This window comes from Hippoglossus hippoglossus, chromosome 15, assembly GCF_009819705.1.
Source record: "Hippoglossus hippoglossus isolate fHipHip1 chromosome 15, fHipHip1.pri, whole genome shotgun sequence".
NCBI lineage: Eukaryota > Metazoa > Chordata > Actinopteri > Pleuronectiformes > Pleuronectidae > Hippoglossus > Hippoglossus hippoglossus.
In genome coordinates this window covers 20,064,417-20,090,772 of record NC_047165.1, presented here as the reverse complement: position 1 = coordinate 20,090,772, position 26,356 = coordinate 20,064,417, and the positions used below count along the sequence as shown (strand labels likewise).

Below are 26,356 nucleotides of genomic sequence, written 5' to 3'. Positions count from 1 at the left end.
CATATACAGATATATCTAAGGAGCTGTGGTGGAGAATACAGCTGAGGGAGGGAGTGTTAGATTTACATCAGACACATATCAGGTTATAAATCTCTGTAGATCTCATTTATTCAAACACTGGATAAGTGATGACTCAGATGTGCGGCAGGACTTCGTTTTTCTCATCAGTTTGAATCAGCACTTTCTCTGACGCACGGTACCAACTTGTTGTGAGCCTACGAGTCACAGCACATACACAGAGAGTGCAGGGACTGCTGAAGTCTTTTCAGATGCCTAAACAGACCTGGTAGATGTTGGCAGATGATTCTTGTGACTTCTTGAGCAGAGCTGAAGAGGATAGTTAAAGTACACAGTTCACTGATAACTACTTTGTGAAACTCTGTATAGGTTTATATTTATTTGATTGTGTATATGTGTATGTATATAGCTGGATATATATTGGCTCTTTAGTTAATAATTGTCTTATCTGAGTAGGCAATGTATTGTGTTTTTCAGAGCTTTTTCTTACATTTCGACGAATTAGAAAAGGAAAAGAGATCCTCATTGCTCTCTAAAACTTCTGTGAGAAATTACTAGGTGAAGACATTAGGCCTTTCACAAACAGATTTGTTGTTGAGTTGTGCGTATGAGTGATTTAGGATAAATTCACTTATGTTCACGTATTTTGAGTTTTCTCAAAGGTACGACCAGAATTCAAGAGAAATTAGTCTGCTGTTATTCAAATCAAGTTTTTCGCTAATGGATTGTATATTTCATTAGTTTGACGCAATTAAAACTACAACTCATAATTATGTTGATATTATTCTGTCTAACTCTGCTAGTTGACTTATAATATAATTCTAAATTCATTAATGTACCTGCTAAAGGTCTCGATGTCCTCGATATGTCTCGATATCATTTACTTAAATTCACTGTTTCTCTAGGGGACTGATATAGTTCAACTCTTTGCCTCATGACATCTCTGGTCAACCCTCAGATGAATCAGGAGCGCTCATACAATCAGTGTCATATTCACACTTGTATCTTGGCAGAGTGCACAGTTGGTGTTGTGAAGGTCAGGTGGATGAGCCTAGACACAGCTGCTGGCTGCTCTACATCACAGAGACAGCAAGTCAACTATACAATGTGTTCAATTGTCTGATCCAGCACCAGCAGAAAACATGCTAGCGTAACATCACCTCTAATTGCATATATTTTTTCTTCCGTATCAGTTTTGCAAACGTTATCTTCACCTCCTCCTGTTGCTGGCATTGATTGCCTCGTCAAGTTTGTCTTTTTACTCTTTGATGTGATATTCATAAATGAACACTTTTGACACTTGGGTGTAGACTCATGGTGTTATTCACTCAAATACGCACAGGTAGCATTCGACATGTTTACGCACGTCATTCACACACTTTCTCAAAGAGAGAAGCGTTGGTGAATCTGATGTGACAAGTCTGTACAAACTCAACGTACAAACAGATGTATGAGAAATACAGGATAAGAATATGAACAACTTCTTGCATAAGGCCCTTTGTCCAGAAAGTAAACCAGGTATATCAAGGGTTCAGTTACAGAATTTCACAGGAGGCTAAAGTTGTTTTTCAGTGTTTCGCATTAGGTTGTTTTTGTGATTTTGCAGGCTACTTAAGGATAAATTAAGTTTGGCTCTGTAATGATGTTTAACAGATGCGTTTAGTCATCCACTCAGAATACATTTTTCAGTGTTTACTAACCCATGACAGAAGCAACTGCCGGTTGTTTAGCTATTATTTATAATGACTCATATGTCTGGACTAAAGTCTGATTTTCTTCTTATAGCTTTCCTCCAACTCTGACTTCTACTTTTCTTGGTAAAGTGCAGGCAGCGAGAGACTTGAGTGTGATGTTAGTGGCCCACTTTCAGCACAATGACAGGATGTGATGTCACAGTGTCAGTCTTCAGACTTTGGGCAGGTCTGTACCTGGGCCAGCTGGCCTCTGGGGTGGAGTGGTGACCTGTTACCCACAAATGAAGACTCTATTGAGGGTTGGTCTCATTTTAAACTGGATGGAGGGAAATGAAGAGCTCAGATGAATTATTTCAGTCCATACTCGGAGAGTCTGGGCACTTGTCTGCTTGTAAAAACTAAGGACGCAGTTTATTTTTGAACATCTTGTGATTTTCATGTGAATTTCATGAATGATTAGAGACCGACAGAGCTCATTTGGAGTCTTCAATGCTGAATTAGTTTTCCCATTGGGGGCTCTGAGAATAGCTTGACCTCATGTTGACCAGCAGGCACATTAGACATGTCAGAACTCTTTGAAGATAAATCCTGTTGGACTGTCTCCTCAGAGAGTCTGGGAGAGACACTGTGGAAGTTTTTTTTTTTTTTTTAAAGTAAAATCAGAAAAACTAATTCTAGCACGGCATTGCTTATGGTCTGAGCTGAGGTCCTGCAGAACCAGCCTCAGAGTGACGCCAGGGAATTAGGGTCAACATTTTGCTTGGCGGGCTTCCAGTGTCATGAACTGGAGGGAGTGAAAGGGAGGGGAATGGAATGAGGAGGGGAAAAAAAGAACAGGAAAAAGGGCTAATATCTTTAATTCCTGCAGTGCATCACTGAGATGTATAAGGTCCGTCTGCTCAGCCAGAAAGAGGAGTATCCTCAGCCATGATCTTTCATCAGATTCTGATTTCATTCACAAGATAGAGTTTTCCTAGGGTTAGGTTTCCATGACGTCCATAAGCGCCAGCAAATATTTTCTCATCTATTTTTGTAGCAATGTGTCTTAAAGCATTTTTTTCTTTCATGTTTGTGTAAGTGTATACAAAAGAGAACAAGTTGCTGCACGTGTGTGTGTGTGTGTGTGTGTTTCACAGAGCCATTCCCTGTGCAGAGACTGTTGATACAGCTGGAGCCTCCTGAATACCTGACAGCCAACTGACATCCTCCGTCACTGGGCTCCGGTGCGCAATCATGACTCAATAAGCCCAGGAAATCAGGGGAGAGAGAGCGGGTGAAAAAACACATGGGCCGAGCAGGGAGTAGAGCAGCGGTGCAGAGGTTAGCTGGCCTCGGGGGTTTGAGAACTCCAGCGCTGAGCTTCGAGTTACATCCATCTTGTTCCAAGACCTCCCTGGAGAGTACAGTATGTGTGAACATGAGAAACCCTTTGGGGTGAGATGACTTTAACCAGAGTTAATCTGCTCTTCATAACAACTCACTGCTGCCACACACAGCCATAACACGTAGATACAGGGGAATTCAAGGCAAAACTGGACCTTTTGCTGTTCTTTTAACCGAATAAAGTTGTGCTATAGAAATGTAATATATAAATAAACTGCATGTTAAAGTTTTATTAACAATAAAACAGAGCTAAAAACCAAGGCAGACCACAGCCACCGCACTTAACAGTTACTGCCCTTTGGTTTTATATTTCTGCCAAGGCTGGAGTAACTAGGCCAGACTGGGATAAGTCTGAACCGCTCAGGGGTCCCAAAGGTCTCTGGTCTACTCGACAATATCTCTCTATATAACGCGGTTTATGGAAAACTTGTGAGAAATTTGCACTGGTAGAATATCAACAGGTCCTACTCCCTCTATCTTGTGGCCCGGGTCTTAATGAGACTGTGGCAGCTCTGGGTCAGGAGGTAGAGTGTGTCATCTACTAACCAGAGGGTCAGTGGTTTGATCCCCCACTCCTCAATTCCACGTGCCAAAGTGTCCTTGGGGCAAGACAATGAACCCCAAATTGCCCCTGATGCCTGTGCTGACAGTGTGTGAGTGATGTATGATAGAGAAAGAGCACTGTACGAATGTGTGTGCTAATGGCTGAATTGTTCTGTAAAACACTTTGAGTGATCCTCAAGACTAGAAAAGTGACCATATAGACCATTTAAGAGAGATCCAGTTTGAAAAACTTTTTGTTTTTAATGTTAATTGTTTCAGCTCAGTTATTATAAAGTTGCTTTTTTTCCGATAGCTTTAAAATGTCCTCCTGTGTCAAGTAATTAACGCAGAGAAAACCTCAGGGAAGGTTGTATTAACCTATCATTGCAGAACTGTAAGGCGAGAACCAAATTATTATCATCTCTTTGATAACAGACTATAAAAATGACAGTGAAATATGCCTGTCTTGATTCCCATAAGCCAACTCACATTGCATATTGATGAACAGTCAGCCACATTTTGAGTTTTCTGTTTTGTGTCTAATAGAAACCCAGGAAATGTCATATTTGAGAGGAAACCAGTGAATTTGGGGCGTTTCGTTCGGGTGCCTGAGGAAATTATGAATCAGCCAAGGGGGCCAACACTTTGTCAATAGGATGCCCTAGGAGTTTTATTCCACCATGTATAAACAGTGTCACAGTGACGTTCAGACTGGTTGTCAATAGAGTGCATACCTCCACCGAGACCCAACACTCCCCGTAAAAAAAAATTAAGTCACACCAAATTGCACACTCTCATAAAAATTAGTCCCCTAAAGATGAAAAAAAGAATCCTGGATCACAGCAAGTTCAAAGGTAATGCCGACCTGTAGATCAGTTAAGTGTTTACCTCGAATTTTCATAAAGGAAATGTTCGCATATCAAGAAACCTCAACAGAGTTTGGTGTATTTGATGTTTCAGTTCAGTAAGTGGGACTACACAGTCAGATCTGCAATCAACAGACTGAAAGGCTTTGTTAAAGCCATCAGCCATTGTTAAAACAATGAACCCGATATCCTCAGCTTAACAGTTTCCTTTTCCTATAGCAGCACAATGTTTGATGCACACATTGTTCTGTAAAAAGTGAAGTGGCTGTTTGTCTAAGGACTGCAGTAACCATCTCTTGAAGCAGCTCTTGCATTCCCTCCTTCATTAATGCCGAATATGTTCATGCTCCCCGAGCACAGGACTGAATTAGTGTTCATTTTCCTGTGTGGAGTGAATATTTTTTTTAATATGAGTTTGTCTCTGAGAAATATGTTTATTTCAACACTATTAACGTTAAGGTTTCAGTCAGGGCAGAGAAAGGGTGCCGTTCTCAATAATTCCAGCAAAAACAAGTTGTAAAAAATCTCTTCAGTTGCTCAGAGGCCCTTTCACCGCCCCATCCAGAAACTTGGGGGACTGAGATCTTTATTGCCTCCTGACATCTGAGTAATAAAGCTCATAAATTCTCTGCCTATTCATGTGTTGCACTTGTGTAGCTATTTTAATATGTTTTACTGAAAACCTGCCATTTTCATGTTAGTTTTTTGCAGAGTATAGGGTCATAATTGACAATCGAAAAAATAGAACTTGGCTGAAGTTCTTGTTGTATTTCAGTAAATGTCAGTGAAGAATGAAGCCCTGTATCCTAGAAATGAGTCAAAAGCAACTGCAAGTTAAGCCCTTTTAAGATAGAAAGCAATTTGTGTTTTGCTGGCTGCTAGATTCAGAGTAAAATAACCAAAACTTTCTATTTTTCTTTGTTTACACATTTACCTGACTGTTAAAAAACTGACATGCCTGATTGACACAAAATGCCTATACCATGCACTTTCCTTCTGAGGTCTCAGCATACGCGTAACCTAATATAGATATCCATGTGAGTGTTTGACGCAGGGTGCCAGAGTTCGCCATGCATGTGTGTTGTGCTTTTCGCAGCGTAAAGCCATCCTGTTGCCACCATTGAAAAATAATGGGATGCAGAGCATAGTGATGGTCTGACGCTTTGTATCTGAAAGAGGTGTGGAGACAGACGGGTGGAAATGAGACTGTTTTGACAATCAGTGAAAGTAGTTGAGAACGACTTTTGAAAATATTTTGGCAGGCGACAACATGCTTTTCACTTACTGCCTTTTTCTAGTTTGGTAAAACTCGCCCAACTGTTACTTCACCTAGTCGAAATGAATTATTCACAACCGGGCACGGGTCTGCTTTTACCTGATTCACTCACCAAAGTGCAGTGAGCTGGGTTAGCCTGGAATACACCCACCCAGACTGATGCTCAAGTTATCAATGCACTTATTGGAGGTCGCGCTAAATGACATGAAATGCAATGTAATGTTTTCTGTGAAGAAGCCACTCAATTTCCCAACAGAAACTCTCCGTGTTAATGAGCTCAGCTGTTCAAGGTCCTCTGCTGTTGTAGCTCATTTGGGAACGCTCCATGTATGACCCTCTGGTTTCTGAGGCCATGTTTTTTTTTTCCTCTTGCCGATGCCAGCCACACCCCTCCTCCTTGTGCCCACGGCTCAATGCATCCTCCCTGTCTCTGCTGTGGCAGGGCAGTGGTGGAACATTCTGCGGGGAGGCCGAGCCGCACCAGCCAAATGAGCAGTTTTGGCCGATTAGAGAGTGTTTTGAGCTCAGCGTTTTGGTTTTGGATTGCCGACTGAGAGGTTCACAAAAGTGTGAAAGCATTGGAGCAGTGGGAGGCAGGCGGGGGAAAAGGCCACCAGCACATCCTGTCCATGAAATGTCCATGAGAATGTGTCACTGAAAGGCCCAGAGTGGCTTCATTCTCTCGGAGAGCTGTCCCTTGCTGGGGCGAGGCTTAGCTAAGGGTTCCTGTGGTGAGCGACATATGCTTTCTTGATTTCCGCTTATACATCCTCTTTGATGCGGAGGGAAACAGCAAAGAGATGTCTCTGTATGGAGGCCACGTCGCGGGCGAGTGGATTTGAGATGAATTAAGGATGGTTAAAAAAAGAAGCACTCACTGGATGCAAACTTATAGTGCAGCGGGGATGAACTCGGCCTTCGTACACCAAATTGTCCAGCTGTAAGCCTCTCACAGCAGCAGCATGAAGAAGACGTCTCCGGAATAAGCTAAAGAGTGTCTTTTTAATAGAGAGGGGGGCAGAGAGATAAAGAGAGATCCACCGACAGGCGTGAAATATCTGCCGTGGGAGAGCTTCAGCGCTGACTCTCCGATGACCTATCTCACCACTGAAAACAAGCAGCTACTATACGGCCATGACAGAGCTGAGCTAAGGGAGCCCCTTCTCTGAGGTTTACAGCCAGCGGGGTCAGAGTTCACAGGCGAGCCTCCCCTTTGGGCTGCTTTTAGATTCATCTCTTCTTACAATACATCTCTGTTGGAATAAAATCGAAAACACATTCTTGTAAGATGCACCCATTTTACACATGTTTTCTTTCATTTTTGTTTCCTGTCTTTTTGTTTCCACCAATAAGGCATGGAAATCCGCTTTATGAAACCCCATCAATTTACATACATCATCTTCTAAAGAAGAATACAGTGTAGTGTAGTTTCCTCTTTTTCCCCAATAGGGCCCAGTGTTGTCACTTAATTCATTCAACTCTCTCTCGCTACCTCTTTCTCCTTTTCTCTCACTGTCTATCTCTCACTCTCTCACACACACAGACACTGTATATGTGTCTGTCTGTGTGTGTGTGTGTGTGTGTGTGTGTGTGTGTGTGTGTGTGTGTGTGTTGGTGTGTTTGTGTGTGTGTGTATTCATGTATGATTCTTGCCCTTTCCCAGCTCTCTGAAATAGATGGAATTATATACAACCTAAGAATAAATCAGATGACAAGCAAAGGGCAGCAGGAAAATGTTTTTTTAAATATAGTGCTTTAAAATATGTCAGTAGAATTAGACCTGTTTGTTTAAAAGCTTTACAAAGTAGAAAGATCAGTGTGATATGTTTCAAAAAGTAATTCCTTGCTTTAAAAGAGAACTGAGATGATGTCAAAGCTTCCCACTGAATTGTGTGCTCCTTGCTGGCAAATTCTTTTTAATACTTTGTTTTATGAAAGATCTTATTTTAACACGGGAAACATGAAAATATTACGTGTTGAAATAAGATTTTTTTTTGCAGTGCCCTTCTTCTTCTCCTCCTCTGCCAGAAAATGTTCCCATGGTACTCCTCATTGGGTCCCCACTCACGCAGGCCGGATTATGGATGGAGACTTGAATACTTATGAGGCCGAGTTCAGTGCTGCAGCACAGATATAGAGCTGGGATACGCCATCACCCTGTCTCTCCACCGATACTCAGTGTCAAAACAACAAAATAAATGCCACAGTTAACTGAGAACCCGGAGCCCAAATTTATTTGTGTCAAACTTATTGTTGAGGACCAGCAGACAGGAGCAGAGCAACCTCCATCAACGTTAATGATGACGAACGAGCGGGCTGATGAAATTTCGACGATCCTATTGAGATGTGAAAACGAGAGAGGAGTTTATATCCAGCACGTTTATGAGACTTGAGGGGAAACAGTGATTACAAATGAATATGCTCGACTTATCGTCCGCAGCCTCCCTTGAAAACAATAACGTTGAAAAAGCTGTCACGCGCCCGGTTTGTAAATGAGGTGAAAACGACCCGAGCTAAAACTTATTGTTGGCATCTGGTGTGAGATGCGGTGCTTGTACTCTCAGACGAGGGAAAAGTGCCGAAAGCCTGTGAAGGCAATAACAAATCCACGGGCTCATAAAGGGGCCTTAGGAGATTAATCCCGATAGTCTCTGTTTAGATCGTTCTGCATGTACCAAACCTTTACTAGGTCCTTGTGCAGGGCTCTGGTGGTTGGTGGTCAGTGGGTCCGCCCTGCCCCTGTAGGAACACTAACATGCCAGCTCACACCACACATCCTCCATGCTATAGTTTAAAATTAGCCCTGGTTTCCCAAATCCTCTTGGCACCTTCTATTATAGTTAGTCTTCGTTCACTGATGGTAAATTCATCCCAGGACCAAGGAAAGGAAGATTGTTCAGCGTGTAACATGTAATTAGATTTACATACTGTGTTGTTGTTTCACTTGTTGCTCTTTGGTTGGAATAAGAATCCTCACATGTCTGACGTGTGGCAGCAGCGGCTCAAACACTTCAGACTTCAGTTAATACTTTTCAGTTAAAAAATCTGACTTGATCTGACTTGATTTTTCTTGACCATCATGCTCTGGGCTTTAAGCTGGTTGAAAGCCACGGGCTGATGTTGCCGTTCACAGTGTCACAGCACCACATGTCACAGGTGCCCAGTGCCCACTCGTATTTCATCAAACCTCCACAAGCACATGTTGGAAAAAGAAGGACTGCATGTATATTAGGGTTGAGCCGAATACTCGGATGAAACAAGTATCCGTTACGGATAATGTACTTTTACGGAGCACGAGTACCACGAGTAAAAATGTTGGATGAAAATCCTCATTGGATAGCTGTGTCCACATCATTCCTTGATAGGCCAGCCACACACAGAGCTCTTCCCCTACACAGAGCCTATAAAAAGTTCACTGCTGCACCACACATTACAATCATGTCTTTGTCACAGCCACTCTGTCCACAGGGATACTAACGTGTAACATCGTTATCTATGATCATATATTCTCAGCCTCCACTGGCCGAGTCAGAGTACACCCAGCCCGGCTAGATGTCCACAGAGAGAGCGCTTCTCTCCACTAACCGAGTGAGTGAGAGCCAGGCGGCTCACACGAGCTCCACTGGCCGAGCACGAGTGCACCATGCCCGGCTAGTCGCACACGAAGCGAGCACTCCTCACTCTCACACACTCACACACAATGTAATTTTTAAAAAGTAACAAAAAATGATATACTAATACTCCTACTATAGGCTACCATGAGGTAGCCTATAGTAGTATAAGGTGTGTCCTCAATATTTTAAGAGAATTTAACTTTTTTAAATCCCCTGATACGGTAAATAACTAAATCAACCTCAAGCTGCAACCTACACCCTGAAATAATGGATGGATGGGCCTTCAGGTCACAGACCCAGGGTCCCGGGATGTCTTGGGTCTCTGTTTGAACAAACTATGTATATTTCTTATTAGGAAAGGACTCCGGATAAATAAAAAAAATAGAAAAGACACAAAATGTCCATTGAGAGACACAAAACAACCATAATGAGATAATTTGTTCAATATGTGGGTGTTGCTCTCATGTGGAATAAACGGGGGGTCTTTTACTTTTAGATTACATTACATTACATTTCATTTAGCTGACGCTTTTATCCAAAGCGACTTACAATAAGTGCATCCAACCATGAGGGTACAAAACCCAGAACAACAAGAATCAAGAAAGTACAATTTCTTCAGTAAAGCCAAAGCTCATTCCACCATTTAGGAGCAAGGACAGCTCACAGTCGTGATTTTGTTGAGTGGTTAGCTCGCAGTGAGGGAGCAACAAGCCGTGTGGCAGATGCAGAGCGGAGTGAACGGGCTGGGGTGTAATGTTTGACCATGTCCTGGATGTAGACTGGACCCGATTCATTCGCAGCACGGTACACAAGTACTAATGTTTTGAAACGGATGCGGGCAGCCACCGGTAACCAGTGAAGGGAGCGGAGGAGTGGAGTAGTGTGAGTGAACTTAGGTTAAAGACCAGTCGAGCTGCTGCATTCTGGATGAGCTGCAGAGGTCGGATGGCACTAGCAGGTAGACCAGCCAGGAGGGAGTTACAATAGTCTAGGCGTGAGATGACCAGAGCCTGGACCAGAACCTGCGCCGCCTTCTGAGTGAGAAGGGGACGTATTCTCCTGATGTTGTGCAGCATGTATATTACAGGAACGTGTTGTTGCAGTAATGTTGGCAGTAAGGGAGAGTTGACTGTCAAGTGTCACACCCAGGTTCCTAGCAGTCTGGATGGGGGCTAGCACAGAGTTGTCAAAGGTAATAGTCAGGTCGTGGGTGGGAGAGCTTTTCTCTGGAAGGAAAAGTAATTCAGTCTTGTCAAGGTTAATTTGGTGTGCAGACATCCACTGAGAGATGTCAGTCAGACAGGCAGAGATTTGTGCTGTTACCTGTGTTTCAGATTGGGGAAAAGAGAGGATTAGTTGGGTGTCATCAGCATAGCTATGGTAGGAAAAGCCATGTGAGTGAATGACAGAGCCGAGAGAGTTGGTGTACAGAGAGAAGAGGAGGGAACCCAGGACGGAACCTTGAGGGACACCAGTAGTGAGAGGACAAGGTTCAGACACAGATCCTCTCCCAGTTACCCGGTAAGTGCGGTCATTGAAGTAGGATGAGAGCAGGGAGAGAGCAGAGCTTGAGACACCCAGGTCCTGAAGGGTACTTGTCTGTACCCAGGGGCCAGTTGTGCAGCAATTTACACATTGTAGATATACTATTGTTTTTTTGTGGCAGTTAAGTTATTCATTTGAATGTTCTACTAAGTTACTCCTTGACACTATTTTGCAGGAGCATCATCCGTGCATCCTGGGCTTGGTGCCACTAAGGATGATTGTGATGTACAATTTGTTGAAGTACAAACAGCAGAATGACGATGTGCAGCCAGACCATTCTCCAGCACTGACACAGCATTGTGTTGTCAAGCACTGTACTTTTGCTGATTTTTCATGCAGGACCTTCACTTGTAATAATATTTTACTCCTACAATGGTCCTGGTAGACCGTGAGCACCTGTGAGCTTCAATATATGGGGCACCGGCCAAATTAAAGTGAATGTGGGCCACGAGACCTGAGGCTGCTCTTTAATTGGTTGTTGTAGATATTCCATGGGACGCAGCTCTCTGCGCCCCAGACACCCTCACTTTTATTTACAGCCAATAGGTATTGATTTACATTTTTTAAAATCTAATATGATTGGTCGACCCTCGACGCCGTCTCAGGTACAGTACATCTGCTGTCACTGAGTTACTTCTGCTGCGAGCGGACCGGCTTAGATATGGAGACTTCAAGTGGAACTGCGGCAAATCTGGTATATTCTTTACAAAAACACCCTAACAAGAAAAAAAGAGGCTAGGAGCTTTGTCCGGACCGACCTGATTTACAGATTCAGCAGCGAGTGATGAGAAAGAGCCTACACCAGTGGCTTCTCCCACTGTTGGATGTGGTGTAAGTAATGCCTTTTATCGCTTCCCCTGTTTGCTGTTTCAAAGTGTCGGCACGGAGGTACTGTGGACAATGACGGGGGTGCGAGACCTAAAACATATTTTTGAAAAATGCAAACAGCATGAAAGTTGCCACAGTCAAAAAGACAACATTTTTGCGGCAGGCTTACCATTTGCTCAGCAGCTCGATGAAGGCTACAGGATTGGCATATTGTGTGTTGTGTTTTTTTTGTTGAGTCTTGTTACTTTCCTGGTCTTCGTAAGGACTTGAGCACCTGCAGCTGTCTGATCAAATTTATAAGTGACTTGTGAACACGTTACAGTGGCCAAGTCGACAGATTATAAACACATGGAGAAGACATAAGTCCTTTAATCCTTGATATGTTCTTAAAGTGATGGATAGCAGGCTGTTATAATTCAGGTCTGAGTCCACAACTACACAAAGAGGTTTGGGTTTGTGGTTTCTAACTTGACTAATTGAGTACAGTCATGTCCCAGAAGTGATGAGGTGAGGATGATTTAATGGGGCTTTAAATATATATTTCTAAGAGTGAATTTCTTAAAGTGCATGAATAAGTTGATCCTCTTCTGTAAACATGCTGTTGCATAAACCTTGGAGTATATCTTGGAACATAGGTTGAGATATTTAAGGCTATTATTTCCTCAGATTGTTTAAAATTAAACATATTAACTGACATGCCCTTTATCTGTGTAATGTTTAAAACAAACCAGACTGGGCTCAATCTCCATGCAGTTACAGTGGGACTAAGATCTCCTCGGCCTGAAGCTGAAACGATCTCGTTGGCTTTTCCACAACCACTTTGGGTCACAGACATTTCTGTAAACTAAACTGAGGGCTATTAAGGGTTTCCTATTGAACCTCTTACAATATGGATAAAGCAGCAGCTAAACATTAACATTGACATTAAAGTTTCATCTAAGACAAATCTAATGTGGACTAAAGAGGATTTTGCTACTTCTGTTTTTAATTTCAGCTGGATTTGTTTATGAGCAAGATAACATGAAAACAATTGAATTGATATCCACAAAACTTGGTGGAGGAATGTGGAAAGAATCCACAGACACTTTATTCGACAGTTTAAACTCAAGCAGTTCAATAAGATGTACAAAGACATCATTGAGAGGTACAAAAAACCAGAAGAAGAATGGAAAGCATGTTGTCATGTGTAATAAAAGGAAAAAACAGTAATGTAAAGGAGGGATAGACACTGGTTAGTTAAGGACTTATATTTATTTGTTTGTACAATTTGGTGCAGTTTGATAGATTTTAAGGGGACTGTTGAGCCTTGGTGGAGGTATGTGCTTGTTTGAGGGCCATTGTAGTTTCAGTTAAGTTCCATTGAAAGAAATATTTCCAAACTATAAAAGGATGAGTCACCTTTGCAGCTATGTGCATCTACAATACACTGCTTATCAGCAGAATGATGGACAAACTTGGACTGAAACATGTTTAGACAGACAGCTATAAATGCTGAGTGTTTGTTGTAAAGGAGCGACAGAAGGAACGTCCTGTTGAGATTAGTGCATGGAGCAGCTGTGCAGGATGACCACCACATCACTACAGGAAAAGAGTGATTTTTAAAAACAGGAATCAGCTCAGATCAGAAACATTTATAGCATCATATTGTGTATGTCAGCCCTCCTGACTCACACACAGTATGCAATTACTATAGGGCCGGAGGAGCTAGGGATGACTTCTCAGCTAATCAAACTCACAGGGATTATGTCGATATGTAGCATGGACACACTGCATAATAAGGCTAACTTTAGCTTTAACAGGCTAGTGTATTTAGCTATTTTTGAATCTCTATATATAGCTATATAAATTCCTATATGTGGCTCTCAAGCTGTATGTGTTATATATTAACATAACTACATTTTTCCTCATGAATTGGTGTATCTACCGAATCTATTTGGACCGAAAATACATTTGTGGCAATGATCGGACAAATAACCCCTCCCAGTCCTTCAGCCAGCCAATCAGATTGTGTCAGGTACTTAGATCCCGCCCCCCCGGACAGCCCAAAACACAAAGCGATTTTCTATTTTTCAAAATTTCACGAAAGGAAAATTAGAAAAAGGACTCAAAAATTCTGATTATATATTAATCTGAGTAACACAATAATAACAATTTTAGGAAACAAAATTTAATTTTCCAGTTTTCTATTCAAACTGAACTGAGCATCACATAGGTGTTATGGGTGGTGTTACAGTGCCACCTATTGGATGTTTAGTTCACATTAAGTCAGCAGCAGACTCCCAGCATGCATCTGGGTGCGTGCTCATATTTAAAAATCCACATAGCATCATACAACCTCATCCGACTCTCCTCAGGCTAAAACACTGAAGCAGTATTATGGTATAATTTTACACCACCTATCCGACTTGCTAAAATCCAAAACAACAGCTTCCACCTTTATTTTTTATTTGCGATATGTTTTTTATCAGCAATACGGTGGGAACTCCATGAAACAGAATTAGTTAAAATGCCAGGAGCCTTAATCCCAGAAGTCATGGAGTAATAATGAGAGTCTGACATCCTGCTGCAGCCCGGCCTCTTCAAGTGGAGCAGGTAAATATTTAGTGAGGACTGTGATCGCTGCCGGCCATGGCCTATTCATCTCTGTCACCGAGTAATAATGGAGAGCTGTGAACACTAATGTGAGACAGGGAAAACACGAGAACCTGCTCTGCACAGGAACACTGTTTGCATTGCTTTGGTACGATTGACTCCATCCCTCCATTGTGCTCTAACGAGTCTTTATCTTGGGTTAACACTGCTGTCTTGTTTCAGTGCTAATATTTAACTGTAGTTTTACAGTACAAATAGCCTTGTTTGGGCTGATTGTAGAGATCCCCTCCAAAAAAAGAGGTTGTCGGAGTGGAAAGAAAAGTAATTCCTGCCAGAAAGAAAACCTTTATCGAGCAGACTCCTGTTCAGGGCTTCTGTTTTCCATTAAGAGCATACCAGTATAGTTTAGCGAACAGCCGTGGCGCTCGTCCAAGGAAATGTTTCTGCAGGCTCCATTAAAGATGGCTCACTTCAAATGGCGATGTCAGTTACACCAGGTGACTTCCCGGTTGGCATACCAGGGGTCAGCTGGCCCGAAGAAGATCCTCCTGTGCACGTGCAGGCTCGAGGTAAATATACATCTGTGTAAACAAGCGTGAGTGACAGTGCGAAAAGGGTGTCATGGGAGCACAGCGTTGAGCCATATGTGGATAAACATGGCGCAGGGAGAAAGGAGACGTGTTTGCCTGTCTGACAGAAGAACGGGGAGCGCGGGCCGCTCGCAGGGTCAGTGGGAGCGGCTTCAAATCCTCCTTTGTGCTGTCGGGGCCTGCATCCGAGACAATGTGGATAATGAGGGAGGAATTTGGCGTGGGGCGCAGTGCACACACAACACACAGGGGGAAGGAACTTGCCCCTGCCCCAGGAGCCTGTCCAGCCAGCTGTCTCAGCTTCTGTCTCCCGGGGGCCAAACCCTCTATACAGATGATCCGGCATCAAGAGACATGATTGATGTCACTGGATACATTGTGTGGGCTGTACGAGCTCTCTGTCCTCAGATAAGAATAAGTGTATTCAGGGATTATGAGATAGATAGCAGGCCACATTGTCTGTATCTGTGTCAGGAGGTGGAATTGGCAAACTGGAACGGCTTTTATTAGCAGAGAACAGTGTTAATGAACGCTGAACCTGTTTTTTTGGGGGACTATTTCTACATCTTAAAATGGTTTATAGGCAGACACATTTATTTATAACTCACACCCACTTTTTCAATCACTACAGGAGCATGACGGGATTTTTTAAATGGCTAAAACTCTCCTTTTCCTCTCTTTTAGAAAAAGGATTTTAAACTCAGCCATAAAAAAGCATTCAAAGTCGTTAATCACCTCCACGAGTTCAACGTTGTGTTACTGTGTCAATCGGATCACTTTCCAGCTCATATTCTTTATTTATTGCCGTCATTTAAATGAATGTCAGGTTTACAAGTGTGTCATTTGCTCGTAAAAGTGCCCGACGCCTGCAGCAGCTTCTCGTGCGGCTAATGAAAGCACAGCAATATGGATCTCAGCCTATTAAGACGACACAGCAATGTACGGTTTGATTGTGGATTTATGGCCAACAGATCTTTATATTACACAAGGAAAAAAGAGAAGAGTCCCGAATCAAAGTTGTTCTGGAGATCATTGTGGTGACTCAGAAGTGATTCAAGATTTTAGATCAAGCCGTGTAAACAGTGTAAATGTTTGGACTATGGTGATGTTATTTATAGACATGGATCCTCTACAACACTAAAACATTTGGACTCAGTTTATCACTTTAAGATTTATCACTGGCGATGCTTATGGAACTTTCCTCTGTTCTCTATTCAACAATGTCAGGTGGGATTCTCTCATAGAGAGGTTTGATTCCCATCCATCTATCCATCCATCCATCTCACTTATCTTTTGGGAGTTGGGCATTCGCTGTCAGGGCTCCCGCTGCGGATCAGCCTCCTAAAATCAATCAGACAAGCCACCTCAGAATCCTCCTTTATAACTCCCCTAAAAAAGCATTTGTAGAAAATGGCTTTAACTAGACGTTTTATTGCTTTATTGTATCATAACTTGGCGTTTGTTTATATTTGCATTTGAAGTGCATATATATTTAAATCAAGTGTATTATTTTGTATTATTTAATCATAGTTATTCTATAACACTGCAGGCCTGGTAGTCTAGTCTTCTGTGCTGAGGAAGTCAAACAACCCTGTAATATAAGTTTGTGTTGGAGAAATCAAGCTATCAGGCTTTATCCCGAGCGGGGCCCCTGGGGGCCTTTGGAGGTGACACAGTGGAGAGAGACACTTTTTGTTTTGTCATCCAGTGATATCAGAGGCACGACTCCACTTCGACTGGAAATGAACAACAATGTGAAAGGAATTAAAAAGGAAACTGTAGACTGTTGTGTTTTTGAGGTGTCGGTGATGTGAGAAGATTTAGGTGCCCACGCTGAGCCTGGAGCCTGTCAGGACCTCGGCGGGGAGGGACTTTGCGGACACTCACACGCGCAACAAGTCCAACGGAGATGGTGAGGAGAAGAAGTGCAGGATGAGAGTGAGAGTGACGGACAGGGGACATTGTGTAAAGTGGATAACGAGGCAGCATTTCCCAACACCAACACTTGTTTGACTGATGCTGCTTCGCGTAAAAAAAAAAAAGGACGCGTCGCGGTGAAAATGTTTCCGGACTTTGAAAGCGCACCGGTGGAACTTTTCCCTGCGCAAACCACAGCGCAGGAGACAAGCTGCAGGAATTCAAACTGGAGTACATGAGGAAGATGCAGCTTTTTACAACACCCAGGTTAAACTTCATGTCCAGGTCCAACGCTAAAAGTGGCGTCGAAAGTTTCCAGCGCATGGAGACGCAGCAGGTGAGCGGCAGGACATGAGGTCCGGACAGAGGGGAGACACCGTGAGATGGTCCCGACCCGTCACAGGAGCTGGGAGGACGTAACTTGACAGGAGCGTGTGTTTTTTAAAAGAACAATCCCAGTCCGCCACCATGAGAGCGCCGATGAGTTCACTGTGCGTAATGGTCGCGCTGGTCCTCGGGCTGTGGGAGTCCAGCGTGGCCAACAGAAACTGCCCCGACCTGATCGTTGACAGCTGTCACTGCTCGGCGGAGAGGTCCAAGGAGCTGAGCAGGCAGCAGCCGCTCCGGGTCAAAGTGGCCTGTGAGGATGTGGACCTGATGGACACCCTGCAGCCCAGCTTCGTACCCAACACCACTGTGTCCCTGTAAGTGCATGGCTCTCATCCACAGGTTCAAACCCCCCTGACACTAACACATCAGGATCCTGAGCTGATTCAGGAACATTGGCACTGTTCAATCAGCAGGTTTTTGAAAATGGCAAAATATGGAAAGGGCAGAGCGATAGGATGTATTGTATGTCAGACAAACCACTTAACAAATCCTGAATAGGAAAGTCTGTGGTGCCAGAAATGGCAGATGTGTGACACTGATGCACGTGAAACGCTGCACATGTGCAGTTAAAGGTTGGCCTTTGGTCTAAAGTTGTTTAAACTATATCAGATTTGAGTTGAGATTATATGTATTGTGACCCTGCTGCATCCTTTCCTATACATTTTTAAATGTCTGACACCACTAAAATCATTCTTATTCCCTTGTGTCCTGAAATAACTGCCTGGGGGCATTGCACCTGAGAGACTTGTCTCTGAGGACTGTGTGTCTATCATGGGGAACACTTGACTGAATTAGATTGTACATATGTAAATGTGAATATTCATTTTCATTAGTCATGTAACCAGCTTGGTAGGAAAAGTGTCTTTTTGGATGAAGGTAAATGATATTTGTTGCAGTGAAATGTTGTGATTCACAAACATCTCTAAAAAGCTCCAAAAATGCTTTTTAAGCTCTCCGGTATTTACTGGATATAAGAAGTTACCCAGATCTGGGATTCTCTCTGATTAACTCTGTTTTTAAACAGCTATACTGACTCTGCTTTAGTTGGAGACACGTATAAATTCAAATTACAGTGTGCAGTTCTCTCTTGTTGCTACTGAGGACCAACCAGTTCTCCACATTTGACAGCAACATGTGTATGTGTAAGCTTCACCTGTCCTGAGCCTTTACAGTTGCCACATCAGCCTGAGTCTTTCACATTTCTCCGAGCACCTTATGGATGATATTTGCATTGTAATCAGAGTTATTTAAACATAAATTCAGCGATAGACGAAGTAGCACTAAACGTCCTTCTTCCCTCTGTGAGCAGATGCACAGATTGACTGCTGGATTAATAGACTGTTTTATTCTTGGGAACTTAAGATCTGCCTTTGGAGTGTAAAAGCTGATATTAGATGTAAAGGCCCTTGACAAGTTATGGCCGACCACTCATTCTGAACCTTGAGTGCAGTTGATTAATGGAAGCACTTTGCTTACTGCAATTTAGTTGGAGTGGTGTATGCTTCCGTGTAGGCAGGGGTGCTTTTGTTCTTGTGTGGAGTGGCTAATGGCTTTATTTTGTTTTCAGCATGCGTCAGAGGTGGGGTGGTTTTGCAGCTCGCAGGTACTAACCAAGGTTGATTTCTAAAGTGGTCAACGTAGATGAATATCGCTATTAAGACTTTAAATGATACCACAATTATCAAACCAGCTGGATTCTTGCAAAGAAATGAGATCTTTCCTTAGTGCACTTGATAAATCGGAAGCGATGTTGCTGTACAAATTGGCCTGTTCCTCAGTGAGTCGTATTCCGTGGTGCACTAAATCCTAGCGCTGAGTTCTAGCTGGCCAGGAAGCAGTTTTCCTGCATTAGGAAATGTGACCTTTGTCGTGCTGAAGTGGCCTCTCTGCTCGCTCTTTTGTTTAGATGTGCTGTGCAAATAAACAGATTTATCAAGGGAAGCATGCACATACCGATCTCCCCCTGTGGACTGCCCAGATCTAACCCAGATATACACTAACCCACATCCAAATGCCACCTCTAATTAAAGACGCACATCAGGCTTTTCTTTCTGCGATGTGTATATAAGCTCATGAGGAACAAACCCTGCAATAATGCAGCACCTTGCAAATGCAAAAAAAATACCACATGAATGAACATTAGCATAAATAATATAGTTAAAAATAAACTGTACACAAGAGTCTGTAACCCTCTGTGCAGCCTAACACCCTCCCCAGATTAACACCTCCACCTGTTTTCCTTATCGTCCATGTGGGGGGGGGTGGGGGGGGCTGACAGCTCTGTTGACCTTGGGACCTGTGTGGTTTAATCGTTTCAACAACAGAGGCAGCCTCTCTCCACGGAGAGCAGCAGCTGAGATTGTAGCAGACACCTGTCTCAGGCAGCACTCAAACAGGAGGACACGCTGCTTGTCCAGGGGGAGCAGAGGGACAGATTGCACCAGAGACAAGGGGATAGAGGGAAGATGGGAGATGGGGATGTCGAGAGGCAGCGAAAGAGCCATTCAAGGCACGGAAGGAGAAGATGTTGGGAAAGATGGGAAGTGTTTGGTGAAACATCACTTGACTGAGGCTGATTTAGATGATGTGACTGCTACAAAGTGATTGTGTGGATGGGGACGTGCTTGTTGCACTGTCTCAGCTGATTGTAACTGAGCCTCAGAGTCTCTTCACTGCTGGAGACTGCTCACACACAGAAACACAGCTTGCATAACTAAAATCCTCTCCCTGAGCGTTGTGCTGTAACGAGACCTGGGTCACACTTTGCATTTTGTTCTCACTGTTTAGTCTTACCTGCTGAGTGTGTCTCACTGTGATTTGTTTTTTTCAACAATTGTGTGAATGTTGCGTATTATTATTATTTTTTTACCACAGTAGGCAGCTGTTGTTACGAACTAAGCCCTGAAAACCCACTGAGAAAGTACTGAGCAGCCTTAGAGAGAGATCCCAGTCAGGAGTTGGTGGAGGCCAAAAACAGAGCGAAAAGAGAAAGTTTTTGACTTACCTGAGACACCAACTTTTTGTAAATTTCTTTGTGCTGGCCTTCTTCTTTTCATCACATGTTCCATCTTGTTACCGCCTCTCGTTATATCTTTAGACTTGCACAAGTTTAGGCCATCTATCTGTTACTTTTTCTAAGTACTAGCACTGTTGGCCAACAACCCCGTCAATCAGTTCTTCAGATTCATGTAAGTTGTCAATAAAAACGGTCATTGACCAATTGATCACTGATAAATACCTAAAACAAATGTACATTTTTACTGTATCATTTTATTGCTTTTATTTCCACTACCAAAATTGTTTACCCTCCAAAAAGGCCCTTTGGATAGTCCTTAGATAGACTAGGGGGACAGTGCTTTACAGGTACAAGTACCGGCACCTTTGACGTGGAGCTTGCAGTCCTGAAGATGCCTGATTGGCCGAGGACTTTTGAGTGTTTTGAATATTCTTTGTTAATGGTGCTCATCTCTTTCCTGATCAATATAAGCAGGATGTCAATCTGCCATGTTTGCTGTTGGAGTGTTACTCGATTTACATAGCGTCATTGTTGTTTTATGGTTTCTCAATTTCTGCCTCCTGCTGGACTGAGGTTGAACAGCTTGATGTAACTGTTGGTTTGTTTATATGTCAGTTGTCTAATTTGCCCAATCTCTTAATCTGTGGACCACTGTGGAAACAAAGGCAAACAATGGTCTTCAGGAACCTTATAGTCCTTGAGAAATGCTAGAAGTATTCGGGATACTTTTGGTCGAAACGTAGCATATGATACTAACAGCTTGTTGTCGGAATTTGTAGAAGAACCTACGAGAGGTATTTTGTTTAATCCAATTTAATCGAATTTTTTCGCCACACGAAGCTCCTCAAAGGCCTGGTTGTTCCCCGACTGAGGGAGAGATCATCGTCATCCTCTCAAAGAAAGAGGGTAGGGGGCTGTTTCTGGTGTCTAGAGGGAAGTGACCAGGACGAGGCCTTTCCTGGCTCCAAACCACGACAATAAGCTGTCAGTCATCATACCAGTATAGAGAAAGACCCATGAGACACCACAGGAAACAAGGCTGTTGATTTAAATATTCTGCTGCTGCACTGGATACGCTGTCATTTCATTCTATAGCTTCATCAAAGGGCTCAGAGGTTTATATCGATCTGAGTGCATCCTCACAGACAAATGTTGAATGCCTGAACACACTCGCATTTTATTTGTTATTTTTTCTTTCTGCATTCTCTCATCTTATGTTTTTGTACTGCTATAAATATAATTCTGTATATTCTTCTCTGCCCTCCTCTCATATTCACTCCCTCTCTCTTATTTTCTCTTGCTGTTATTCCTCGGGGGCTTTTTTCTCGTCTGCCGAGGTGCTGTTTGTGCTCTACCCTCCTCCGAGTTCTGAGTACTTCTACATGAATATTTCATTGACGTGCACACATAGCCCGTTCATATCCTCCCGTGCATTACCTCACTGACAAAACCTGTGAGTGCGTACAGCATCAAGAAATTCAGAGTGTTAAATGCGTTAAATGATATGTCATACACACATACACACACACACACACATATAAACAGAGAGATGTCTGTTGATCTAAAGAGATGTGACCAAAATGACCCTGTGAAAATATGTTGCATCTCCCATGTGGAGCTGCGAGCAGTCATGCCATTCACTTTTTCTCAGTGACTCTCTGTTGGCTTCTCTTGTGCTTATCTCCACTGATATGGAACGTTTAAAAAACAGCAAAAGGTTCATCTTTAGATGAGTGCACTCTCCAATGTCAGTCGTCTAAAGTCCCAGAGGGTGTAATACTTTTACATCTGCAGCACTTTCCTTTCTTCAATAGCTCAAGCCAAGAACAAGTCTGAACATTTCTGTGTGCAGGACTGGTGGGGTCAGGGCCGAGCTGGAACACTGCTGCATGCTAGAAACTGCCAGTCTCCTTAATAAGTCGCTATCGATTAATGCCTGCGCCAGAAAAGGATTAGTGTTTTGTCAAGGTTTCTTCCAGGCGGCTGCAGATGTGTATTGATACATCACTCAGAGATTGTGCAGGTCCACTGGCCCTCAGATTGGCTTTGTGAAACGCTCCTTAACTACCGTTCATGTGGCGTGCTTTAAAGAAACGGGTGATCAGTTTTGCTTTAGACAGTAATGATTCCCTGATCAAGAGTTCATGACTGCTGGGGGAGGGAGGAGTCTGTAAATTGTTCTACAGTCTTGGAAAAACCAAGAATATGTCGAAACCCAGACTTACCATCTAAAAATATTAGGTAAAGATAAATACAGTGTCTGCCAAGGATACTTCTTTGCTCTGCTTTCCCTGCCTCCTCCCTACAGCGCTGAGTAAATACTAATGTCACTTAAAGGGTCATAAATTTGAGAGAGCAGAGGAGGCCAACTTAGAGGCATGTTGTCTTTTCCCTGTTTTCAGACTCATTGTGAAACAAGGTGATTAAAGCCCTGATGTGTGCTGCTTCTGTTCACAGCGGGAACCACATTAGCTCTCTTTCCTGTCTTACAGGAGCCCAGACGTGCCTTAATCGGCGCTGTGTGGTGGTGTGTGTTGCTCATGACTGTGTGGACATGCATAGTGGGTTTGAGTCAGTGAGTCACAGCGTATGTGTGCATGAAGTCGCAGTATTTGTCACTTAAAAAATCAACTCCCCTCTTTCACGTCTATTAGCCAAATATTCCATTACCATCCCATTAACCATTTATTATAATGGTTTTCTAAGAACTTTGGCAAAATAGGCTTCACACAACATGTTAGATGTCTACTGCCCACATCTTTGACGAATCAGTGATTACACTTAAAGTGTAATTATTAAAGAAATTCAGGAAAAGGGTTGTGGTTTGAAAGCATTTTATAGAAATGGAATCCATGAGAATCACACCGCTTGCTTGCATGGGTATTCATGTGCAAAATGGAACTCAGTAGAGCGCATACCTCCACCAAGGCCCAACAGTCCTCTAAAATTCAATCAAGCAATAATTGCATATGCTCATAGATATCAGTTCCCTACACATGCCAGATTTTTTTATCGAGATCCATGAATTATTACCGCGGAAATCAGTAAAAATGTCTAAAATTGCCCAATCTCGCAATGTTAAAGAAAGTGAACAAAAAATTCTGTATTGCCCCCTGATCTGCACCAACATGTAATGGGTTCTTCCTTCACCCATACCACATCCTTCCACCATGTTTCATGGTAATCCATCCAGTAGTTTTTGCGTAATCCTGGTAACTAACAAACAAACATACACAAATGGAAACATAACCTTACTGGAAGTAATAAAGATAAAAAGACCTGAAAACCATTCTACTGGTGTTTAAAACTCCCAGAGGTACCTTTAACTGATCTAGAGAATGTTGACAAGTGACTCAAAGAGATAATGTTCATTAGCTGCAGCTGATATGATCTGTTACCAGACATAGTATAGGACAATGCAAAAATCAGCACTGACTAAACATAAGAAGCCTGGTACCATGTGAATGGTGTCTGTGATTCTTTTTGTTAATAAAGAAGAGGGAAAAGTGTTTGATTAGAGATTCATCAGTGTTGGACCTTTGGAAATCTGAGTATTTAGCAGACAACAGAAATTTATTGTGGACTACATTTCCAATCTGCCCTGTTGCTTGTCAGTGGCACAAAATGTAGAATGCAGTGTGTGTCAGGAGAGACACCAATTCTCAGCAATAATCTCAAGATATTTTATGCCTAAATACTTTAATTTACCACCGATAAACCAAAATATATCATCTGCAATGCCAAAAGTTCTATAAATTTAGAGTGTTTGAAGTGTCCCATTTTTGAAATCACAAGTTATTGCACCCTATGGTTAATTGTTATGACAGAGTAGTATATTTAGGGGGGGAAAAAACGAAATTTCAAGAATAAGTTTGTAATATAACAGGAATGAAGTTGTACTAAGTCATAATATTTTGAGAATAATTTGGAGAAAATAAGCAGCAAGTAGAACTCTGCTCTCTAGAGATCCGCTCCTATTGGATCCAAAATCCTGCTCCTGAACGATCTAATTGTTTCTTGAGAAAATACGAAAAAAGAAGCAAGTTCCTTTAAGTCCTCGTGGTTCTTTCTTCAGATTGGATACAGTTTCTTGCACAGTCAAAGTCTTGATACTTATAATAATGTGTTGCCTTGAGGCAAATCCATAACTTAACATGCAATATGTGAAACCTAGACTAAAGTGTAACTTCACTAGATGCTCCACGTTCCTCATTTTAATGCAAGTGACAAGCTGATATCCCCTCTATAATGACACAGCCTAAAATTAGGACTTTATTCTCATTATCTCAGACTTTTTTGTCCTTTTACGTGACCATAATAGTCCATGGTAAATTTATTCTACTAGATCAAATAACTGTTTCTTTACACTCGTCTCTGTAATGGTGTCACAGGTGTTCTCATCTCGAGACCATGTGAAACCTCTTCATACTGTACATCTGTAGACAAGCCCCGAAACACTGTCTGTTTCCCATCCAAGATAAATGTTAGTAGATATGAAATATGTTATTTTGGTTAGCCGTGTCTAGTAACCCGATCTTCTAAAATAACAGAGGGCTGCCTGTGTGAAGCGCCTGTGTGGATCCACATGTTTGTAATAGTTCACATTGTGATCTTTCCTCCACTTGGTCGTCATGACTGGTGCTTTGGATGGCATCTGCTGAATCTATTTCTGCTTCTGTCCTCCGATAATAACACTGTTGGATGTCCCTGGTCCGTGGCATCCCGGCTGCTTTCTTGAGCGGTGACTTTTTCGCTGGAAATATCCCAGCTGTGACGTGGAGGGAGAACGAAGGCCAGAGCTGCTGTTTTAGGGAAGAGTTGATATGAATCTCACTCACTATGTTTAATAACTCCTACTGTAGCCTCAAAGCTCAAGGACTGAATTCTAATGTGACTTTGGAATGATAAGATTCAGGCCTGTAACCATGACATTTTTTTTTACTATTGATGAATTGGTTGATTACTGCATCTCTAAAATGTCAAAAAATAATGAAGAATCTTGCCATGAAAAATCATGTGAGCCTAAGGTAAAAGTTTCATGAGCCCAGATTTAGCCAAGGAATGCACATAGAATATCACTCTGATACTAACTAGCTGAGAGCTGAATGTGGTGACAACAGGGGAGATATTGGGCTGATCTGCTCAATGTAATATGTGTTAGCAGTGCAGAGAGCTAACAGTATGTAAGGAGCCAAAAACATAGGGTCAACAGGTTGGAGGTATTTCCCAGTTGCTACACCAACAAGTTTGGCGGCTAGTTGCAGTTTCTGCAAAGCCAACGTTTCAAGACGTGGCTGTAGCTCCGCAAATAATAAAACACCAGAATGTTTTTAAAACTCATAAAACAGACAGTTGAGAAATTTTTTAATCAGGATCAATAGTGTTCATTATCCATAGGTCTGAGTGTGTTATGAGAATGGCATTAATGAACATTAACAGTTGATTGACTATTGATTTCAGCTATAATAAGTTTGTGAAGATTCACAGTTATGCAGGTGATGGTTATCTAAGAAGAATCGAGGGCAAGTGGACTTGGTTGTAGATACTTGGAGAATTTTCACCTCTTAGCTAAGAGGCTTCTTCAGTCATGTGGTACTTAGATTTTAAAATGATGAGTTATCACATCGTTCAATGGTGGAGATTGTAGGATTTAGGGGATCTGTTTGAGCAAAATGAAATATAATATTCATAATTGTGTATTCATTTGAGTATTATCACCCACATTTGTTTTGGTTTCTTGGTTATATCTATATGAATGACTCAAATCGACATAGGTAGCAGGTCCACTTGCTGTGAAACAGCCATCTTTCTTTAGAAGCCCTGAAAGAACAAACCCAACACTGGCTCTAGAGAGAAACGTTTGTTCACCAGCCAACCCACCCCCCACCCCCTACCTCCAAACAACAAGAACTGTTACTGAATGTTTTCAATGCAAACATGCACCTGTCACTCTTTGTAGTAATTTCATCTTTTTGACTGAAAATGCTTATATCACACAACAACTGCTCTATATGCTATTTACTACATCCTGTGGATGTACTGTATATTACATTATCATTTTTGCACTATTCCGGTTTGCACTAC

At 42.4% G+C, this 26,356-nt stretch overlaps 1 protein-coding gene across 1 annotated transcript in view; it reads left to right on the top strand.

Moving 5' to 3' along the window:
* The first annotated feature begins 16,587 nt into the window (after nucleotides 1-16,587).
* Nucleotides 16,588-26,356, top strand: part of LOC117775498 (adhesion G protein-coupled receptor A3) — a 181,334-nt gene continuing 171,565 nt past the window's right edge. Inside the window, exon 1 of the mRNA XM_034608698.1 lies at nucleotides 16,588-17,570. Within this exon, the coding sequence (XP_034464589.1) occupies nucleotides 17,335-17,570 (236 nt within the window). The 5' untranslated portion in view covers nucleotides 16,588-17,334. The remainder of the gene's footprint in view (nucleotides 17,571-26,356) is intronic.